This window comes from Dichotomopilus funicola (genome assembly GCF_033296635.1).
Source record: "Dichotomopilus funicola strain CBS 141.50 unplaced genomic scaffold C8A04scaffold_133, whole genome shotgun sequence".
NCBI lineage: Eukaryota > Fungi > Ascomycota > Sordariomycetes > Sordariales > Chaetomiaceae > Dichotomopilus > Dichotomopilus funicola.
Window position 1 is genome coordinate 5,655 of NW_026944154.1, and position 19,703 is coordinate 25,357.

The 19,703-nt window shown below is 55.9% G+C and overlaps 6 protein-coding genes and 1 non-coding gene across 7 annotated transcripts; 2 read left to right on the forward strand and 5 right to left on the reverse strand.

Annotated features, from left to right (window-relative positions):
• Positions 1 to 4,289: 4,289 nt before the first annotated feature.
• C8A04DRAFT_16104 (uncharacterized protein) lies at positions 4,290 to 5,660 on the forward strand (the record flags this gene model as incomplete). The annotated part of the gene is made up of 4 exons (XM_062778730.1): positions 4,290 to 4,445; positions 4,512 to 4,825; positions 4,922 to 5,343; positions 5,413 to 5,660. The coding sequence occupies 4 exons, from the start codon at positions 4,290 to 4,292 to the stop codon at positions 5,658 to 5,660; spliced, it is 1,140 nt and encodes a 379-aa protein (XP_062632533.1).
• Positions 5,661 to 5,743: 83 nt separating this feature from the next.
• On the reverse strand, positions 5,744 to 7,133 carry C8A04DRAFT_40937 (uncharacterized protein; the record flags this gene model as incomplete). The annotated part of the gene is made up of 2 exons (XM_062785115.1): positions 5,744 to 6,870; positions 7,043 to 7,133. The coding sequence occupies 2 exons, from the start codon at positions 7,131 to 7,133 to the stop codon at positions 5,744 to 5,746; spliced, it is 1,218 nt and encodes a 405-aa protein (XP_062632534.1).
• A 722-nt stretch (positions 7,134 to 7,855) lies between these two features.
• C8A04DRAFT_40938 (uncharacterized protein) lies at positions 7,856 to 11,037 on the reverse strand (the record flags this gene model as incomplete). Its single annotated transcript, XM_062785116.1, has 4 exons — positions 7,856 to 8,199; positions 8,473 to 9,956; positions 10,055 to 10,936; positions 10,988 to 11,037. The coding sequence occupies 4 exons, from the start codon at positions 11,035 to 11,037 to the stop codon at positions 7,856 to 7,858; spliced, it is 2,760 nt and encodes a 919-aa protein (XP_062632535.1).
• A 1,692-nt stretch (positions 11,038 to 12,729) lies between these two features.
• Positions 12,730 to 12,801, reverse strand: C8A04DRAFT_t149. The gene has a single exon. It is a non-coding gene; the product is annotated as a tRNA-Cys (tRNA).
• A 543-nt stretch (positions 12,802 to 13,344) lies between these two features.
• C8A04DRAFT_40939 (radical SAM enzyme) lies at positions 13,345 to 14,505 on the reverse strand (the record flags this gene model as incomplete). Its single annotated transcript, XM_062785117.1, has 3 exons — positions 13,345 to 13,622; positions 13,662 to 14,190; positions 14,260 to 14,505. The coding sequence occupies 3 exons, from the start codon at positions 14,503 to 14,505 to the stop codon at positions 13,345 to 13,347; spliced, it is 1,053 nt and encodes a 350-aa protein (XP_062632536.1).
• A 931-nt stretch (positions 14,506 to 15,436) lies between these two features.
• On the reverse strand, positions 15,437 to 16,434 carry C8A04DRAFT_16103 (uncharacterized protein; the record flags this gene model as incomplete). Its single annotated transcript, XM_062778729.1, has 2 exons — positions 15,437 to 16,011; positions 16,071 to 16,434. The coding sequence occupies 2 exons, from the start codon at positions 16,432 to 16,434 to the stop codon at positions 15,437 to 15,439; spliced, it is 939 nt and encodes a 312-aa protein (XP_062632537.1).
• Positions 16,435 to 17,272: 838 nt separating this feature from the next.
• On the forward strand, positions 17,273 to 19,690 carry C8A04DRAFT_33374 (ATP-dependent RNA helicase DBP7; the record flags this gene model as incomplete). The annotated part of the gene is made up of 1 exon (XM_062782441.1): positions 17,273 to 19,690. A coding segment is annotated over one exon (2,418 nt), but the record flags the coding sequence as incomplete, so codon positions are not given.
• Positions 19,691 to 19,703: the final 13 nt, after the last annotated feature.

Sequence of the window (19,703 nt, forward strand, 5' to 3'; positions counted from 1 at the left end):
ATCGATGGTGTTTTCCAGGCGCTCGCAAACACGATGAGGGGGTCACCGGAAGCCGTCCTCAAAACCTCGACTCCAGGCAAAGGATCCCTCCGCGCTATTTATATCCAGACCCTAACATATCTTCAACTTTTCCCCTCCCCGTCCGTCGCCTCCCAACTGCCGACTCCCAAGATGCAACATGAGGAACACGAAGTCCGGTGGCCATCCGCGTGCCGTGCCCTGTCAGCCGGCTGCGTCCCAAGAAAAAAGCCCCAGTCCATCTGCAAGAGAACGGCAGGCTCAGCTCGAGACCCCTGTGATTCCTCGCTGCAGGAGAACGTGAGGAGCATGGTGTTGAGGAGAAGTGATGAACCAACCGTCCCGCGATGCAACGCTCCGCCCACGCCGAGGTGAAAGCCCACGCGGCATGCGGCATGGGGGGGCCGGGCCGGGGGGTTGGGCGTTTTATTCGAGACAATTAACCATGTTCTGTCGAGTTCAACCCCGCTGTGAGCCGCTCGCTGAGGATTCCATCACACACGGCTACGACATACCTCTCACTCGGTCTCGCTCAGCTCCTGCACATAGTCTTGTCCTCGGGAAGCCAAAAAGCTCCTTTTCTCCGGTCGCCCTCTCCCGTTCCGTCTGCCCCACTCCCCGGGCCCCGGTCCGGCCCCGGTCTCCCCTCCTCGCTTCCACCAACTGACTGATACTTCACGCAACATCGCTCGCGGGGCACCGGGGGGTTGGGATGCATGGCACCTCTTTCGGACCAATCGGGGCTGCGGGGACCGGGGGAGCGAATCCTTGTCCACGTGGTCGGGAAGGTCGGCTGCTGCTGCGCTGCGAGGAGAAGGCGGCTCGGGGCCAGGGTCAGCGCTGCGCGGCATCGTAATTGTCGCTGAAGTGGGATGGGGGAAGATTCTTCTTTGAGGGATATCAGCCCGTGTATGGTGGGAGTTGGGGATTGTTTTGGGTGGTTGGGTTGAGGGGTGTTGGGGGTTGGGAAGCACCATATTAAAACGGGACAGAAGTGTATTGTGGGATGTAATACCCGGAGGTTGTCGGGCTGATGAACTTTCGTATGACTGAGGTGGAAAACGAAAGGAATAAACCACGTTAAAAAGGCTTTCCAAAAAGAGTGTTGACATGACATGAACACCCAAAACCACTCAATCCCTGACGTACAGTCACGAACTCACTCACCAGCTCACTAACCCACAATTGCTCATGTCAGATGTCGGCACTTTGAACTCCCAAAACCGGCCGCGCTTAAACTGTCTATGGTTCGACTAGATCAGCGGTCTCGCCCGGTAAGGGGCTTGCGGGGAAAATAAATGGATTTGCGATCTGATAATTCAACGGCTAGAAGATCCCTGGTGTTTCTCAAATGATGACGCTTCCAACAATGACTCCTCGAAAGAAGACCAAAACAAGTCAAACAGGAACATTGCAACCGCTGTTGATTTGACGGTCTGGGACGGTTGTTGTTAGTTGGGTCTGCTTCTGCTTGAGACGGGAGTCAATTCTTGCTTAGAGGGGGTGTATCTCATGTGGTGATGGAGGAAGAGAAATGTCAGTGACAGTCTTACGTAAATCGCGTGATTAAATGGAGGAAGTTGACTAGATGATTGTTCGGATTCTGGTTCGATGACCAAAGTATCCCAAATATCCTTCGTAAAATAATTGAAGCAAAAGGGAGGAAAACGGGAGACAGGGAGATGGCAAACAGCAAAATGTTTTTAAAGTAGGTTATGATTGAGTCAAACGCTGACAGAGAAGATAGTCAACCCACAAACCAAACAGCCCACATCTACAAGATTACACATTGACACTTCCTACTTGTAGCTACTATATTGACGAAGAGAAGTCAGTCATGTGAGTTGGTTGAGGTTGTGGAACTTGCTTCTTAGAGGCAGAATTGAAGATTAAGGAGAGCAGATGATGAAGTGGGTGAAACTGGAAGGAGACAAAATAGAATGATGGTGAATCCATCTATCTATATACACCTGATACCGAAGTAGTAAACGAAGATACCTACCGTCGTAGAAAACATTCACAAATCTCGAAATCGGCATCCACATCCAATACCTTCCCTCCCTAATCCCAACAGCCCTTTATAACCCCCCCTTCCGCCACCAGTTTCCAACAGCCCCCCCCACCCCCCCCCCCATCCGGCAAATGCCTGCCCCGACCGCGGATGGTGCATTTGGGGGGGGCGCAGGCCGCACCGGGCGTGCCCGCTTTCTCCGCTTCGTGGGTTCGACTCACGGGGGGCCTACGTAGCTGGATCTGACTCACTCTCATCTGAGTATGCCTCTCCCACTTCCTACTTGTCATTTTGGTCGAGACGCCGTGATTCAACACGCCATTGTTTTTCATGTGTACCGCTATCTGGTATGCCCTGGCGTGCTAATACACCATCATATGACACACCGGGCTAAGAAACAATCAATCAGTCTCCCCCCGCAAACACACTACAATCAAGGTGTCAATCAACTCCAATTCAGTTGCCCCAACGAAGGAAGAGAGGACTCAATCATGGACGACGCAGCCGCAAACAGAAGCGAGAAATGAAACAGCGTTGACTAGAGCTGTGAGTCAGTGTATCTGTATTCTGACTGACAATGCCAAGTCTAATGGTAATTGGAAACCTGGCAAGCCGTAATGCCAGATACAAACCAAACTGCCCCAGAGATCCAGGATACTTCAAACAGATACACACAGCTCGGCCATCCTCCACTACTCCCCTCCTTTCAAGTTTGACATCCCGGCGTGAGTCAACGCAAAGCAGAGTAAAACATCACAATCCCTAAGAGCCGAGATCTCGGCCGAAGTGACAAACCGGGTATAGTATAATAGTTGAAGACGACAGTCCATCGTATCCAGACGGACAATCGGCATCATCTGGGCCGATGCTCACAGAATTGGAATCCACCTTTGCTAGCGTGTGTGTGTGTGTGTACTGCGTGCATATGTATGTACATATAATTAATAAGCAAAGCCAGCCGAGCTGTGTGGACTATGGTGCAGATATCAACACCGGTTAACGGCACCTGCACGCCCAGTCAGTCTGTCTTAACTAAATCATCCACGCCACGTCCTGTGTTTGTCCCGAATGGAAATGAGAGAACTCTGGAGTTCCGATTTGTAAACTCAATGACGAACCCATAACCACCCGCATCAACGATATCGGAGGTGGCCGGCTCAATTTTGCCGAGATATCACAAAACATCCGGCATGAACCCCCAAAGGTTGACCAGAGAAGAAAGACCAAACCCATGCAAAGCGAATATTTATCTCCGTGTATTTGTATGTCTCAAACCCGGATTTAAAGAAATCCATCCTCATCGAACAGTTGAACCCCCATCCATACTCCCCTCGGTACCACATGTAAGTCCCAACTAGCGGGTTCACGGCCCTCCCACCTCCCGGGGAAAGAGATGGCGTGCTTTGGAATACCCCACGAACATTTACACTATTTCCTGTCTGACCCGACCCGCGTGGGGATGGATGGTTCATGGACATACTATGAGATTATGTATGGATGATATGGAGAGTGAGTGCGTCATCGAGGACGAAAAAAGTGTGGAGACCCAATCCGAGAAACGTCCAAAACGGCTGCGCGATGACGCGATCTGCTCCGCGTCTAGCATCACCACCACCTCGAACCACTGCACCTCTTACAAACCACTGAAACCACCACCCAAAAAGGGCACTCCTCCCTGAACAAACCGTGCCGAAGGCCGAGTTGTCAGGTCTGGGTCTGGGCAATTTGGAAACACGAAACCGAGCCAATGGCCCGGTCTATACCCGCAGCCATACCCAGCCTATCTAGCAATCATTGCCTGCCGGTGTTCATCCCCCATCTCTCGTAGACGATAGACAAAAGCACGCGATCCCGCATTACCCATCCGGGGACTCCTCGCATCTCGGTGCGTGGGACGACCGACGGTTTCGGCGTCCCATCTTTGAGGAGCTCGTGATTGGGAGGAGGGGCAGGCTCACGCAATTCGATCCATGTTTTTCGTGCCTTTTGCTGGTTTGCGGTTGAGGTCCGACCCCGCAGGTTTGTGTGGGATGGATGTTGCAGAAAGCCGTGGTGGGTGTGCAGGCGCAGGTGCAGGTGCGGATGTGTGTGGGTGTGGTGGGATTTGATATCGTATCGCCGAGGGGTTGGAGTGGTATATAAAGAGAGGGGTTGTCTTCCGAGTTGCGTCTGTTTGTGAGTGAGTGTTTCCCAACTTGACGGGATTCAGTATCAACCCAAAGTCTGATAATACTAAGCACACGCAACACACACACACAACATGGCCCCCTCTGCTGTGGAAACCGAGACGGTCACGGTGCCGGATGTGTCCAAGCTGAAGCTGCAGGCGGCGTACTCGGGCCCGTACAAGGAGCTGGCCGTGGCGCGGTTTGATGCCGAGGCGGAAGCTGGGCTGAAAGGGCATAAGGCGGCTAAGGTGGGTTATCTCATCTCTTTCATCATCTCACCCTTCTATCGTCCCACGTTGTTGACGGCAGACCAGTACCCCAACTACCTCCCAACCTGGGACCGCAACGAAAAATACGCCCCCCTCGAACCCTTCGAGCACTACGAGCACGGCAAAGACGCCGACACCACGTTCCCGAACCTGCTGCCCAAGGACCAGGTCACGGTTAAGCAGCTGACGCCGACGATCGGCACCGAGGTGCGCGGCATCCAGCTGTCCAGCCTCAACGACGCGGGCAAGGACGAGCTGGCGCGGTTTGTCGCAGAGCGCAAGGTGGTGGCGTTTCGGGACCAGGACTTTGCGGACTTGCCGATTGAGAAGGCGTTGGAGTTTGGGGGGTATTTTGGGCGGTGGGTTCTCTCTCTCTCTTTCTCTCTCTCTCACTCTCTCGACTCATCACCACCTCAATATGAAGAATGATCGGAGCACCCCGTTGACATAAACAGCCACCACATCCACCCCACCTCGGGCGCACCCGCCGGCTTCCCCGAAATCCACCTCGTCCACCGGGGCGCCGGCGACAAGAGCGCCGAAAACTTCTACGAAAACCGCACCTCCTCCGTAGCGTGGCACTCCGACGTATCCTACGAGCAGCAACCCCCCGGCACCACCTTCCTGTACGTGCTGGACCGGCCCGAGACGGGCGGTGACACGCTGTTTGTCGACGCGGCCGAGGCCTACCGCCGGCTGAGCCCGCTGTTCCAGGAGCGCCTGCACGGCCTCAAGGCGAATCACTCGGCTGTGGAGCAGGCGAATAATAGTTTGGGCCGGGGCGGGATTAAGAGGCGCGAGCCGGTAATTAATGAGCATCCGATTATTCGCACGCATCCGGCTACGGGCGAGAAGGCGATTTATGTGAATCCTCAGTGTATGTTTTCTCCCCCTCCCCTGCTTTAGGTACTGTACTGTTGGTGGAGATGCTAACAAAAGCACCTAGTCACCCGCAACATCGTCGGCCTCAAACGCGAAGAGTCCGACGCGCTGCTCAAGTTCCTGTACGACCACCTGGCGTACGGTGCCGACTTCCAGGCGCGTGTCAAATGGGAGGAGCGCACCGTCGTCGTCTGGGACAACCGTGTCACGCAGCACTCGGCCATCCTCGACTGGTCTGATGGCCAGCGCCGCCATTTGGCGCGTATCACGCCGCAGGCCGAGAGGCCGGCTGAGACGCCTTTCTCGGCATAGTTTGAGAGTTGATGAGGACTGATCTGGGTGTGTGGGAGGAGTTGAGATGTCGAATACCAATACCAATTTATTTTGTTTGACCATCACATGAACGGGATCGAGTTGAGGGATGCGGCCTGGGCGTTTTCGGTTTTGATGTTGTCTTTGTCCATCGTTGCTTTAACCTCGCGCCGTCGTTTCTGCTCGGCCCGTCGCGCTCGCAATCTCGTAAAAAAGTCCTCGTCTTTGTCTTCGTCCTCGTCTTTATGATCCTCGTTTTCATGATCTCCGCCCTTGCGAACGGCCGCCTGTGTCTTGACAGGCGATTCCCGAGCCAAAGTAGGAAGCGGAGCCGTCTTAACTCTCTTTAACGGATTTTCCCGTTCCTCCTCCCGCCGTTTCGCCGTAGCCGGATCAGTCGTGCGGCGTATCGGCGCCTGTCTCGAATCCGGCTTCCTCGGCCACACCGGCTGACCATCAAGATCACCATCATCCTCATCCTCCTCAGACTCCGTCACACGCTCCCTCTCCCTCTCCCTTTCCACCTCCCTCTTCACCCCCCGCCCAGCATACCCACTCCCCGGCCGCCTCCTCGGCGGACTTTCGTTTACTGTCCCACGATACCCCGACCCCGTCCCAGGCCGTGACCCTGCCCGTGATGACCCCGGCCTTGACCCCCCCACCAAAGCCGTCAACGGCACTTTCTGCCTCCTCGGACTCTCCATCAGCCCCTGCAACGACGACTCCCCCCGCGTCAACCCAGCCCTCTCCTCCCCATCGTTACTACGACCATGATTCCTCAAACTCCTCGCAATCCCCTCTTGCTGTCTAGCTCTAGCAGCCGTATCCAACGCCGCATTCCGCCTTTTTACTAGCTCCGTCATCTCCCCCGTGATGGGGCGTGGGATGCCGGTTCCCGGGTCGAGGGGGAGGGTGTTGGGGTCGGCTTGTTGTTGTTGTTGTTGTTGAGAGCAGGCCGCGGCGAGGGTTTTGAGACGCTGGTACTCGGCGGCGTGCAGGTGGCGGGTGAAGATGCCGGCGATGAAGAGGAATTCGTCTTCGACCATGCGGTAGCGGTCGTCGTGGGATAGGCCAGGGTGCATGAGTCTGTTTTTTGTTAGTTCATTTTTTGGGGCCAGGATGGGATGTGGGTATGGTAGGGAGAGGGGGAAGGAGGGAACGTACTCTTCTTCTAGTGGTTCGGGGGCCGGTGAAGTCGATGGTGAGCGGCCTATTTGGTACATCACGTTAACTACCCATCACAACAAACCCCGGCCGAAACCAGAAACCAGAAAAAAAAAAAAGAAACACACCCAACTTCCCCCTTCCCAACCTCGCCTTCCTCCCCAACTCCGTCTCGCTTTTCACCCTAGGCGTCGACCAGCGAGACAACGGTGCCGGACTCGCCACACTCTGAGACCGAGACGGTGTTTTCTTAGGCCCTAGTCCCGTCGTCGCGCGAGGCTCGACTTTCCATGGGAGTTGGCGGGGCATTGTGATGCTAGGGGCGCGTCATGAACTGGGTTTAATTCTTCGTGGGTTTCGTGTATAAGGGGTTAAAGAGGCATTGGAAAGTGATGGTGGAGATGAACGAGGATGAGTGAGATGGGTGATGATGAAAAGTGAGAGTGGGGGTGTGAGCTCCTCCTGCCTGAATTGTGGTGAGTTCGTGAGGTGAGCCAATCAGGGTGGTCCGTTACTGGGGGTCGTGTCGTGCGTAATTACCGGCATGACACGGTGATAAACGTGAAGAATAGCCCAACCCCTGCTAGATGCTTCTCAGTGATTGAAACGGGTTCAAGTCTGGGATAAGTTGTAAATAGAAAGGGATCGAGGCGAAATTAATCTTAATCTTTTATTGCAACAGTTTCTGTATCCGTAAACGGCTGACGCTCTGTTTGGAGGCCCTCCTGGCTGCGCTGGCATGGTGAAATTTACACCGTACGTTACATACCCGACAGTTGTCCAAGGCGGAACAAACTCAATGTGGAAACACATCAACAGAATAGGAACAAGATGAGAGAACGCAATCGAGTGCACTGCAGTTATAGAAGTGATTATAGAAATGGAATTAACTTTATAATAAATCCACCGCCCAATCTCCGTATCCTCAATGCTACGTTACTCCCGGATAGATTACGTTCCCCAAACCCATTAATCGCTATTATACCCCTGTATCTCTCTCTCTCTCTCTCTCAGATAACTTCCGTAACGCACTATCCCCCCTCCCGCCACCTCTCCTCCCAATTCCGAAAACTCCACGCGCTCATCCTCTTCCTCTTCCTCACCCCCTCATCCCCCCCACCTTCGACTCCCCCTTTCCCCCCATGCCTAGTATCCGCCCCAGAACCAGTCCCAAAAACAGCAACCCTCGACCGTTCCAACACCTCCCTCGGCGCAAACCCATAATACACCCTACTACTCCCCCCCGCGGCTGCCGCGGCCATCACCCCCTGTGCACTGCCCACCCCGCCCATCCACATGCCTAGGTTTAGGGGGTTGGTTACGGCGCTTGTGTGGGGGCCGTTGAGGGGGATTGCGGTTGTGAGGGGGGTATTTTCTGGTTTCGGGTTGTTGTTATGATTGTGGGTGTCGTCGGCGGGGTTCCCAGCGAGGTTCCCAGCGAGGTTCCCAGCAGGGGGGAAAGGTATAGGTCCATGGGGGTAGTGTTGGCCGTGGGGGTAGGTGTGATAAGGATCATGATCCAAAATAACCCCATACCCAAACTCCACCTCCATAACCTCCTCCGCGGCCCCCTCCCCAGCATGCTGTCTCAAATTCCCATTCCCATCCCCACCTCTATGCCCATTCCCACCATTCCCATAATGATGACTATGTCCCTCCCACGGCAACGCCCCCAAACACGGCGCCCTCGTCGCTGCAACCACACTCGATAACCTCGTATCCCGCTCGCGAAACCCATTCTGACTCAGCGCCGCCGACCCCAGGATGACGGCCGCTAGCGCGGCCCCCGAGGCAGCGGCGTATGCGATCCATAGATCCCGCCGGTTGAAGACGTAGGCGTTGGCGATGCGGGTGCGCGTGCACGGGTAGGCGATGGAGGGGTCCCGCGGGTCGCTGTCGGTGTGGTTGAGCAGACGGAGGTGGTCGGTGCCAGCGGGGCGGACGGTTAAGCCGCTGCGACGGGAGGGGTCGGCGGCCCAGGCGACGACGACGAATTGCGGGTTGGAGAGCAGGGAGAGGGTCATGTTTTCGTAGAAGGTCTGGATGGAAGAAATGAGGTTGGGAACCGGGAGGTAGGTCTCGGTGTCCATGAGGACGGTCTTGGTGATGTCGGAGTCGACGGTGGCGTAGGGGGTGTAGCGGATGCGGCCGTCGAGGAAGGCACGCATGCGTTCGCCGAGACCGTGGTAGGCGGCGGTCAGGCGGTAGCGGGCGACGTCGAGCGGGTAGATGTAGTTGGATTCGGGGACGGCGGTGGTGTTGTCGAAGGTGCCGTCGTCGGCGTTGCGGTTGGGGTCGTAGGTGGTGTCGATGACCGGGTGGAGGTAGGTGCGCGAGAGGACGGTGGTGGTTTGTTGGGTTGCCGTGTGGTTGAATTGGACCGTGTAGTTGACGACGTAGTGCTCGCAGCGGGTGACCACGGCTTCGAAGTAGGTGTTCCAGTGCGGGTCGGTGCGTGACATGGGAGGGGATTTGTTTGCGGGGCCTTTGTATTCGGTGTGGCCGATCCAGAGCACGGGTTCGGTGCGGAAGACGCCGAGATGGGGCGGGTAAGGGGGGTCCTTTTCCGGGCGGCCGCCTCCGCCGACGGCGACTTGTTCGGGGTAGTAGTCGCCCATGTGGGTAATCGCGGCGTAACCCCAGTCGCCCTCGGGCACGAGGGCGCTGACATCGAAGGCCACGCCCTGTTTGTCGAGAGCCGGCTTGTCGAGGGTCTGGCCGCGGGCGAGCTCGGTGCATTTGTAACCGGGAGCCACGAAGTTGATCACGTAGCTGCAGTTCCAGCCTCCGCCACAGGTCTCGAGTGAGGCGCCCCAGCGGGGGATGACGGCGCCGGTGAGCCCGCTCTGGGCGGTAACTAAATCCAGCTGGGCGCTGCCGCCGGTCCAGTAGTCGAAGAAGTCGGAACTGAAATTCCTGTCGATCATGTCGGAGCTGTCCCACATGGTGCAGTTCCAGAGCGACATGGAGATGTCGCGGAAGCCGTTAATGCGGTTGAGGATCCGCCAGTTCTTGGTCGTTTCGTGCTCAAAGTTGAGCGTGCGGACGCCGGGACAGGTTGTGTGCTCGACAGTGGTCATAGGGGCGACGCTCAGCGTGGCGGGGGTTAGGATCACTGTTAGAGGGAAGAGCCTATACACAGTCAGTCAACAACAGCCATTCGAACAAACATAAACATCCAGAGGCGAGACAGAGGAGAGAGTAGAGTAGAGTAGAGTAAAGAAACATACCACGCCGCAACAGCCAGCGCAGTAGCCACCCTCGCCTTCCGCACAAACTCCCAATTCAACAACGCATGCGGCTCATTCGAAGCCGCAAACAAACTATCCACCGCCCTCAACCGCATCGTATTATGAATCGCCGTCACCCACACCTGCTGCTGATACGCAAAGATCACCGCCGCCAACAACCCCGCCTTCGCCGCATACGACAGCAACCCGCCAAACCGCATCATCTTGATCTGGTCATCCGCCGGTTTCCCGTCCAGACTGGAGTAAAACGCGTGATGGCCCACGGCGCAGGCGAAACCAAACAGAAAAAGCCCGTACATACGCCAGCCGCCGACGGCGAGTCGCCAGAGGGGGAAGGATCGCTTTGGATGTGGTGGACCGCCGGGGCTAGGACTGGGGTCGTCGAACGGGTTTTTGCCGTTACCATCACCGCCGCCGTGAGAAGGATGGTAATAGTACCCCCCCGCACCATCACCACTGCGCATGGTATCGAGCGGGTAGGCGTGTGCCGTAGCGCCGGATTTGGACGCATAATTCGCCGGCGGGGGGCTTGTTGGCGGGCTGTCGTCGTCTTCTCCGTCCTGCTGGAGCGTGTCCCGCGAGATGTTGTAGTAACCATTACCATAGTATTGCGTTGTGTGGAGATGTTGGCTATGCTGGGCGGTGGGACCAATGCCTAACCCGAAGCTGGTTGGAGGGGATATTGTCTGTGTTTCGCGGGGCGGAGGGCTGGTGGGTGCGTACGAGACTTGCGGGCGTCGTGGTGCAGGTGGTGATGCTGGGAATTCGATGTCGGGTGTGGGTGCGAGGAGGTCCGTTGAGGTGGTCCTTGTGTGGCCGTAGTTTTGTCGGCCGCTGTTGTGATTGTTGTTGTCGCCATTGCTTTCGTTGCTGTCATTGCTGGAACTGCTGTCGTTTCTCACATGGCCAAACCCCGGGGTCGTATACTCCGGGTTGGCCCGCCCCGACGCTGGGTGCTCCATGGCGGTGACCCGGCGCACTGGCTAGCTACAGCTATGGGCGATGCATAGGCGGGGTTCCTCGTGTGAATTGTTTGCTTTCTGAAAACTGCCAGAACCGAGGTGGGGAGTCGACCGGGTTATGACCAGACCGGTCTTCGATCAGGCTGTCACGGAAAATGAGATGATAAACAGACGAAATGCAGGAGTAACCCTCTAAAACACCGGCCCCGGTCTGGGAGGGGTCGGCATGCACGTCATGTGGGAAGCAAAAGGGAAAAGAAGGGCCCAGCCTGATCACTGTGATCAGAGAGATAGATAGGTAAATTCCGAACCCCGGCTTCTGTGACCCCGAGGAATGGTGTTGGGTTACACCGCGGGAGGAAAGGGAAGGACGGGAAGGTTACTTTCGTTGTTGCTGAGAGAGAGAAAAAAACCCAAACCCTGGTCAGGCTGGCCACGAAACTCCCGACCGCTTCGTTACATTATCAAGGACAAGCACTAGCCCCCAACCCACTCTCTCGTACTGGATGTAGGTCGACAAGCAAGGAAAAGGCACGGACAACGCAAGCAGATAGGCGCCAGAAAGACATCGCCCACACTTAAACGACCCGACGGCCCAACGAGAATACACCGGCACAACCGCGCAACTCCAACACAGACTCCCAATCCACAGCCACATCAACGTCTCACCCGGCGCTTGGCAGAGCTAAGATAGTGAAGATGGCACTCACTTGGTGCCAGAGTTACGGGAAACGGGGAACAAGCCACCGACCGACCAACCTGGGCCTTGGGCCTGTGGTGTTGAACCACGCGAGCGCCCAGAGCTCCCGAGCCTGATCTGATCTGATCTGATCTGATGCTGACCTGTGGTACTTCGTAACTTTGCTGATGGAGGGTCGGAGAGGTTTGTGGAATGGGGGGGCGGAACGGGATGTGGGAAGTGGGGAAAGAGAGAAAATTAAGAATAGAATGACCCTAGCAAAGAAAACATGACGATCGCATCAGCGGTGCGCGTGGGCATCAGCAAGCTAGAGCCTGATGCAGTAGTGAGCAACGCAAGAGTGGACGTTCCATCCAAGCCACCCAGCCAGGCAAACGTAACGGGCAGCAACAGCCTAGCAAGCGGCTGGCCGAGACAAGATGGCTGAGGAAAAAAAAGAAGCTTTTGAAAGAAAAAGCCATCTTGAAGAAAACGACAGAGAAACTGAAGAAAATTGAGGAGCTCAAAACTCCGCCAACAACTCAAAAAGCGATCATCGCGGGATGGCTGCATACAGACAAGCCCCAGCTGCTGGGAAGTTGGGACCAACTGCCTTAACCAGCTGCACCTCTGAGTGGTCAGCATGCACTGCAATGGGGACCACATCACACAGCCAGCCGAGCTTGAACCCAGCCAGGCCGACCTGCGCGGCCAAGCGCCAAGCGCGGCTGGGGGCGGATGACGGGCTTGACCGCAGTCGGTTTTTGCGAACGCTGATCTCGAGCCTGAATCAGGAAGCCTTGCCTTGCTGAGAAAGCAACCGAGAGAGAGGACAAATTGTCGGGTGGGACCGTAAGACGAAGTCGAATCGGGGATTTTGAGAAAGGAGTTGATGAAAGTGCCAAAATGCAGATGGGGTTTTCGGGTTTGGGTTGGACAGGGACAGAAGTGGAGCACGTGCAGCGTCGGGTAAAAATGGGTCCACAATTATTTTGGAGGAAAAATTAAAGCAGAGGACGAAACGCGATTTGAACGCGTGACCTACCGGACTGCAGCCGGTTGCTCTACCCCTGAGCTATTCGTCCTGAACTTAGTGCGTGATTCCGGGACCGGTTTGTGGGTCTATGGCGGACGGGCTGGATACCATCGGTGCTGTTTTGTGATGGGGCTCACTCCTCAAGGCCCAAAGGGAGGTGGTGAATTGTGAGAATAAAGTCAGTTCTCAGGTGTGTCCAGAGTTATTTTGCTGCATGATGTCCGTGAACGCAGAATGCAGGACCACATCTCCCTCAGCGCTTTGAAGCAGGGCCAGTTTCCGGATTAGGAAATCTCATGCAACGTCATTGGTGGAAGCCAACCTCACAGCGGGGTTCACATCCGGGTTTCTTCTTCCCAGGGAGAAGCTCTTTTCACAGGACGAAGTTTTTACAAGTTACTGCCGAGCAATACTATGCAGAGAAATCTAATCCTGGACTTGGCAGTTGATATCCATCATTTTGGAATAAAATTATTTGGAGGAAAATGAACATACAAATACGCCGAAATACTTCCATGCCTAGTCGCATCAGCAAAAAGCAGGCAACAACCCACTTCCCAGTATTATTTCACACCCTTGATCAATAGCTATCTTATCCCTCCTCCTCTAACCCAACATCCCACGACACACCCTTCCAGCATAAACTCCCCAGCGCTCTCTCCACGCCCACCTCCAAGATCGACCTGGACGCCTTCTTCCCCGTGGGATCCAAAAACCGCAAATACTCATCCACCACCAGATGGCCATCACCCGCCGAGCGCCCTGGTTTAGCCACCAAACACATCTGCCGCTTATGCCGCTCGCAAAACTCGTCAAACTGCTCTTCCGAGACGGGTTCAAAGCCGGACCGGACCGTGTCTTTTTTGTCCCCTTTCCTTGTCTCTTCCCCATCTCCATCTCCATCCTCGCCATCCTCCCTCACCTCCAAATACTGAAAACACACCCACCTCCACGGCCTGACTCTATCCACCCACCCATTCATATCCTCCCCAACCCGTCTCCCATCCACCACTGTATTAACCTGTAACTTTACCCCATACGCCCGACACCACCCGGCCACCCTCTCCAACGCCAGCATCCGTTCCCTCCTACTCCCATGCCTGTACCCCCGATTCCAGTCCCAATCCTGTGTATGACCATACCCGCTACCCCCATCAAACCCAACAGCAAGCACATCCAACCCCCCTTTCCCTTTCCCTCCTTGCTCCCGCAGAAATGATTCCGGCACCAATCCGGCCCGACTAACAACAACAACCACACACTCCACTCCCAACTCCCTTTTACAAAACCCCACCATCTGCCCCAGCAACACAGCATACAACAACGGCTCCCCCCCTGCAAAAGTAATACTCCGCATCCCAGCCTCTGCCAGCAGACGCAGGGCTGTTTTATGATTCTCCAGGGGTTCGATGTGCGTGTACGTGTGCGTATGCGTCGTCTTGATATCGGAAGAAGAAGAAGAAGAAGAAGATGCTGGGGCTGCGGTGTGGAAGTGGTGCAGGCAGACGGGACAGGTGCGCGTGCAAGTGCGGGTGAAGTGGTAGTGGATTGAGCGGGGGGTTGGGATTTTGTTTTCGTTGTCAAGGGGGGCGGGTTTGCGGGGGAGGAGGTAGGGGATGTGGAGGTAACCGTGGGCGTGGGCTGTGTAGAGGAGGGCGGAGAGGGTGAGGCTGAGGAGGAGGTTGAGGTTGAGGAAGGGGGGCAGGAGGCCTGTGGTGGTGGTGGAGGTTCTGAGGAGAGTAGAGAGGGGCATTTTGGGGGTGCTGTGGTATCATGCGTCGGTGTGGTGTTTCGAGCTGGTAGGGGGTAAGAGAGCGGGTAATGAAGTAGGGCGTGGATGAGGAGAGAGGTCGAGAGATCAAGTTCTTATTCTGTAAGAACGTGCTACCGGATGAACTCTGATAAATGGCACCTAGACGGCACATAAACAAAGTCAAATATTTCTTTTGTAATATGGTTTGTCCTGACCAACAGGAAGAATACCAATGTTCTATGCATCGGGTCATCGGGCCGGTGCTGTAAGAACAATGCTTGTAGAATGGCGCTAAGACAGTGGTGGATTCTATGTTTTTTGTTATTTGACTCAGATTGACACTTAGAGACAGAGACATGCATTTGACTCCTTCTGTCCTTGGCTCGCTGTAAAGCATAGAAATGGGCCCGGATTTTATGAAGAGACAGAGGGATTGCCGTGTTATAATCATAACTCATGAAGGAAAATTTGGATAATGAACGTTAGGGATCTGTGGGTTGTAGTTGAGGCCAAATTTTAAGTCATATGCTTTGTCAGTTAATACGAATTGTTAAATCTCCACGGTAACCAACCCCTTGCTTATTTTGGTATCGTTTTTATCTCCCTCTTTTCACTCTAGACCCATTCGTTCCTATTTGTTCAATCATCCCATTTTCAACTTCTAATAGAGGTCAAGTCTCGAGAAATCAAGCTCAAGGCCGTAGGGATAGAGGCTTGAATGAAGCCAGACCATCTTGTCTCATCCATCGACTCGCTCAAAGGGCTTATAATCCCGAAAATCCTACAGCCAAACGGTGACATCGTATAAAACGAAGTTCATTCACCCTGAAAAAGAAGAAATAAAATAACGACTGGCCATTTCCTTTTGTTCTTTAAAAAGAAGAGGCGATTCTTGTCTCAACCCCTATCACAACACACCCCATGCTTTCACCTAAAAACTATGCACCTGATCCGGTCGATACCCCAACTGCGCCAACACCCCCGTGCCCTTCCCCTTCAACGCCTTCTCCATCGCCGGCGGCCCACACACCAACACCTTGACATCCTCTTCCTCTTTCGCCCCCAATCCCACCCCCTCCAACACCTCCCTCGTCACAAACCCCTTCCTATCCCTCTTCCCACTCCCACCCCCAACCTCAGAGCCGCCAGCCCCAGAACCAGGCTTCGCAACAACATAAACAACCCTAACCCTCCCCCCAAACTCCCGCTCCAACCCATCCAACTCCCCCCTCAAAAACACATCCTCCTCCGTATTCACCCCCCAGACCAGCGTAATCCGCGTGCGGTCGGCCGGGTTGGTCAGGATGCCGCGGGCGAGCTGGTACATGGGTGTGATGCCCGCGCCGCCGGCGATGAGCGCGACGTGGGCGTGTTGGTTGGGGGTCCAGGTGAAGGTTTTGAGGGGTGCGAAGGTGAGGGTGTCGCCGGGTTGGAGGGAGTGCAGGTGGGTGGATTGGGCGCCCGAGGGGTAGTGTTTTACTAGGAGGGTTATGTAGCCGGGTTCGTCTATATTGATATTAGAGGAATATTTTATTTGGTTGTTGTTTGGGGGAAGAGAGACATACTGAGATCATCAACCGGGGTATAAGGCCGGATCACAGGCAACCAACGCCCAGCCGGACGGGAAAAAGTCAGCAGCGCAGACGTGAGGCCGAGCCCACTTGGCTGCTTGGGATCAGGCAGGGCAAAGCGCAGTTTCTTGGTGTTGTGGTTGACCAGCTCGGTGCTGTCGAGCCGCAAAGTGTGGAAGCCGAAGCTGCTAAACACGGGTTTGCTTGCGTTTCCGCTGCTACTGTTGTTATTCCCCCGCAGATACCACGCATACACGCCAATGCCGGCGACGGCGGCGGCCACGGCGATTTGGGTGCTCATGACGCTGGCTCGGTGGGTTGCGCGCAGGATGGGGGGGAATGAAGGGCCGGGAGGCATGGTGGAGGTTTTAAGTGGAAGAAAAAACGGGTTGAGGCTGGAAAATGTGACTTTTATCTTGTGTCGGTCGCACGCAGGCCCGGGCGAGTTGAGACCTTTCCGGAGTACCGAAAGTTGCAGTGGAAGGCGTCGCACAATTAGGGGTCACTGATATGGCAACCGGAGTTGGGCTGGGGGAAGTCCAAGTGCTGCGGGATGGAGAATGCCTGTGCCACTTGCCGCAGTTGCTTGGGAGCTCCTAAGGTTCCTATGTATTCGTTTGTTTGGTCTCGGTCCCGAAGCTTGGATTTGCAGGAGTTCCCGCAGGAAGGAAGCCGTCTCACCCGAGATACGCAACCTCGCGGGGTCCATAAGCTCCGATGCCGAGCCTAAATCTCATGATTGTGGTCTTGATTTCGGACTACACTAACTATATAATAGTGGTAGCGAGTTTGTAGTGCTTTATTCGGAGGTGCATTCATCGCAGGATTTGGTCTGGAAACGATTGCAGGATACAAGGAAGGTATCAATCACACCATCGTCATGATATGTGAGGGTTGAATCCGCCAACATTTTATAGCTGTGTATTTTGTTTATTACAATTGATGACTGGCCTGTAGTGTCGACAGTGTTGGATGAAAGAGTGCAGAGGTCGGTGATGGCAGAGGCCCGGCGTCCGAAACCAGACCCGCTAACGGCCCACTCCAGATCAGCGGCTTGCGGGGTCCTCAAACCTAACTTGGCAGGCGGTCAGGGCCGTCTCCACTGGCCCATTCCCTGTCCCAACTTTTTTCTGCCGCTCAAAAGTTGAGTTCAACCTCACCACCACCACGCAAACGCGAGCCAATCGACAGCAGCCATGGCCGACGATGGCATGCTCCTCAACTTCGAGATCAGCGACGCGCCGCTAAAAAGCCAAGTCAAATTCAAAGGCGGGCGCTGGCGTGACCGGGTCAAGGCGCAACGCGACGCCAAACAAGTCCACGACGACAACAACAACCCCTCGTCAACATCCACCCCCCCAAGACGCCGACATGCCACTGGCGGCGACTACGACGACCGCCGCCCCTCCAAAAGGCCGAGGACTGACGACAATGACGGCGAACCGCACCGTTTCGCCAAGATCCCGCGCGGCGCAGAGATCGGCCCCAAGGCGTCTGCCCACGCGATGAGGTCGGGCTATGCCTCGTCCGGACTGTTCACGTCGAATCCCAACGCCGTGACCGATTTTGAGCAGCAACCACAACCGGTAGAAGAGACCGAGCCGGCGAAACCGTCCAATGCGCCGCTGTCGGAGGAGGCTGAAAACTTCCACTCCCTGGGTATCTCCCGACGGGTCGCCCAGCACCTGGCGACCAAGCTCGAGATGAAAGCGCCGACGGCGATCCAGAAGAGCACTGTGCCGCAGTTGATCCGGGGGGACAGCGATGCGTTTTTGCAGGCTGAGACCGGTTCGGGCAAGACGCTGGCGTATTTGTTGCCTATCGTTCACCGGATCATGGCGTTGAGTTTGAACGAGGACGGGACGCCCAAGAAGGACACCAAGGTACATCGGAACTCGGGCTTGTTCGCCATCATCCTGGCACCGACGCGCGAGCTGTGCAAGCAGATTGCCGTTGTATTGGAGAAAGTACTGCGGTGCGCGCCGTGGCTGGTGTGTACCACAGTTATTGGTGGAGAGAGCAAGAAGTCGGAAAAGGCGAGGATACGGAAGGGCGTCAACATCCTGATTGCGACGCCCGGTCGGTTGGCGGACCATCTCGACAACACCAAGGTGTTAAATGTGGGCACCGTGCGGTGGCTGGTTCTGGACGAAGGCGACCGTATGATGGAGATGGGCTTCGAGGACGACATCAAGACGATCGTGGGCAAGATCCGGGCGGACAAGCTGGAGAAGGAGAACGCGGAAGGGGTGGTGCTGGATGGTGTGCTTCCGTCACGGCGCGTCACCGTGCTCTGCTCGGCTACGATGAAGATGAACGTGCAGAAGCTGGGCGAGATCAGTCTGCAGGATGCCATCCACATTGTGGCCCACCGGTCGGAGCAGGACAAGGCTGCTGAGGCCGGGAACGAGGCCGCGTTTGCCGCGCCGTCGCAGCTGAAGCAGTCGTGTATTGTTGCGCCGGCCAAGCTGCGTCTCGTGACGCTGATTGCGCTGCTCAAGTCGACGTTTGCGAGGAAGGGATCCGTCATGAAGGCGATTGTCTTTATATCCTGCGCCGACTCGGTCGACTTTCACTACGAACTGCTCAAAGACACAAACCGTCCCGAGCCACCCACACCCACACCCACACCAACTTCCGACTCAACCTCCGACTCGACACCCCCCAAACCCGACCGCAACCCCCACACCGACACCACCGTATCCCCAGCAGCATACATCACCTCCCCGGCCAACCCCAAAGTCATCCTCCACAAACTCCACGGCTCACTCGCCCAACCCGTCCGCTCCGCCACGCTCCACGCCTACACCACCTGCAAAGACCCGGCCGTGCTCATCACCACCGACATCTCCTCGCGCGGCCTCGACGTGCCCGCCGTCGATTTGGTTATTGAATACGACCCGGCCTTTGCCGTGCCCGACCACGTGCACCGCATCGGCCGTACCGCGCGCGCTGGCCGGCCGGGTAAAGCCATCTTGTTCCTCCTACCGGGCTGCGAAGAAGGGTACACCAAGATCCTCCCAGCCTCAACCCCCGTCCTCCCACAGCTCTACGAATCCACCCTCCAAAAGGGCTTCCTCTCCGACATCAACCTCCCTTCCACCACTCCCAACCCTACCTCCCCAACCGACCCCAACCCCCCCGATGAAAAAAAACAAACCTGGACCTCCCGCGCCGAATCCCTCCAACTCCACCTCGAACAACGCCTCCTCACCCCTCCGACTCCCACTTCCACTTCCACTCCCGCCCCCGCCAACAAACCCAAATGGAAACCCTCCAAACCCTCCAAACCATCCAAACCCCCCGCAGAAACAAACCCCCTCCTCCTCACAGCGCGCCAAGCCTTCCGCTCCCACATCCGCGCCTACGCCACCCACGTCCGAGACGAACGCGTCTACTTTGATATTACTCAGTTACATCTCGGACACTTGGCGAAATCTTTTGGGTTGAGGGAGACGCCGGGGGGGATTGGTGGGGGGGTTGTTACTAGACGGACTAACACATCGACGCATAAGACCAGTGGTGGTGCTGTGGGGGCTGGGGCAGGGGGTATGGGTGTGGGTAAGGGTAAAGGGGGGAATAGGGGTGGGGATGATGGGGATGAGACGGCGGGGGCGGTGGATGAGG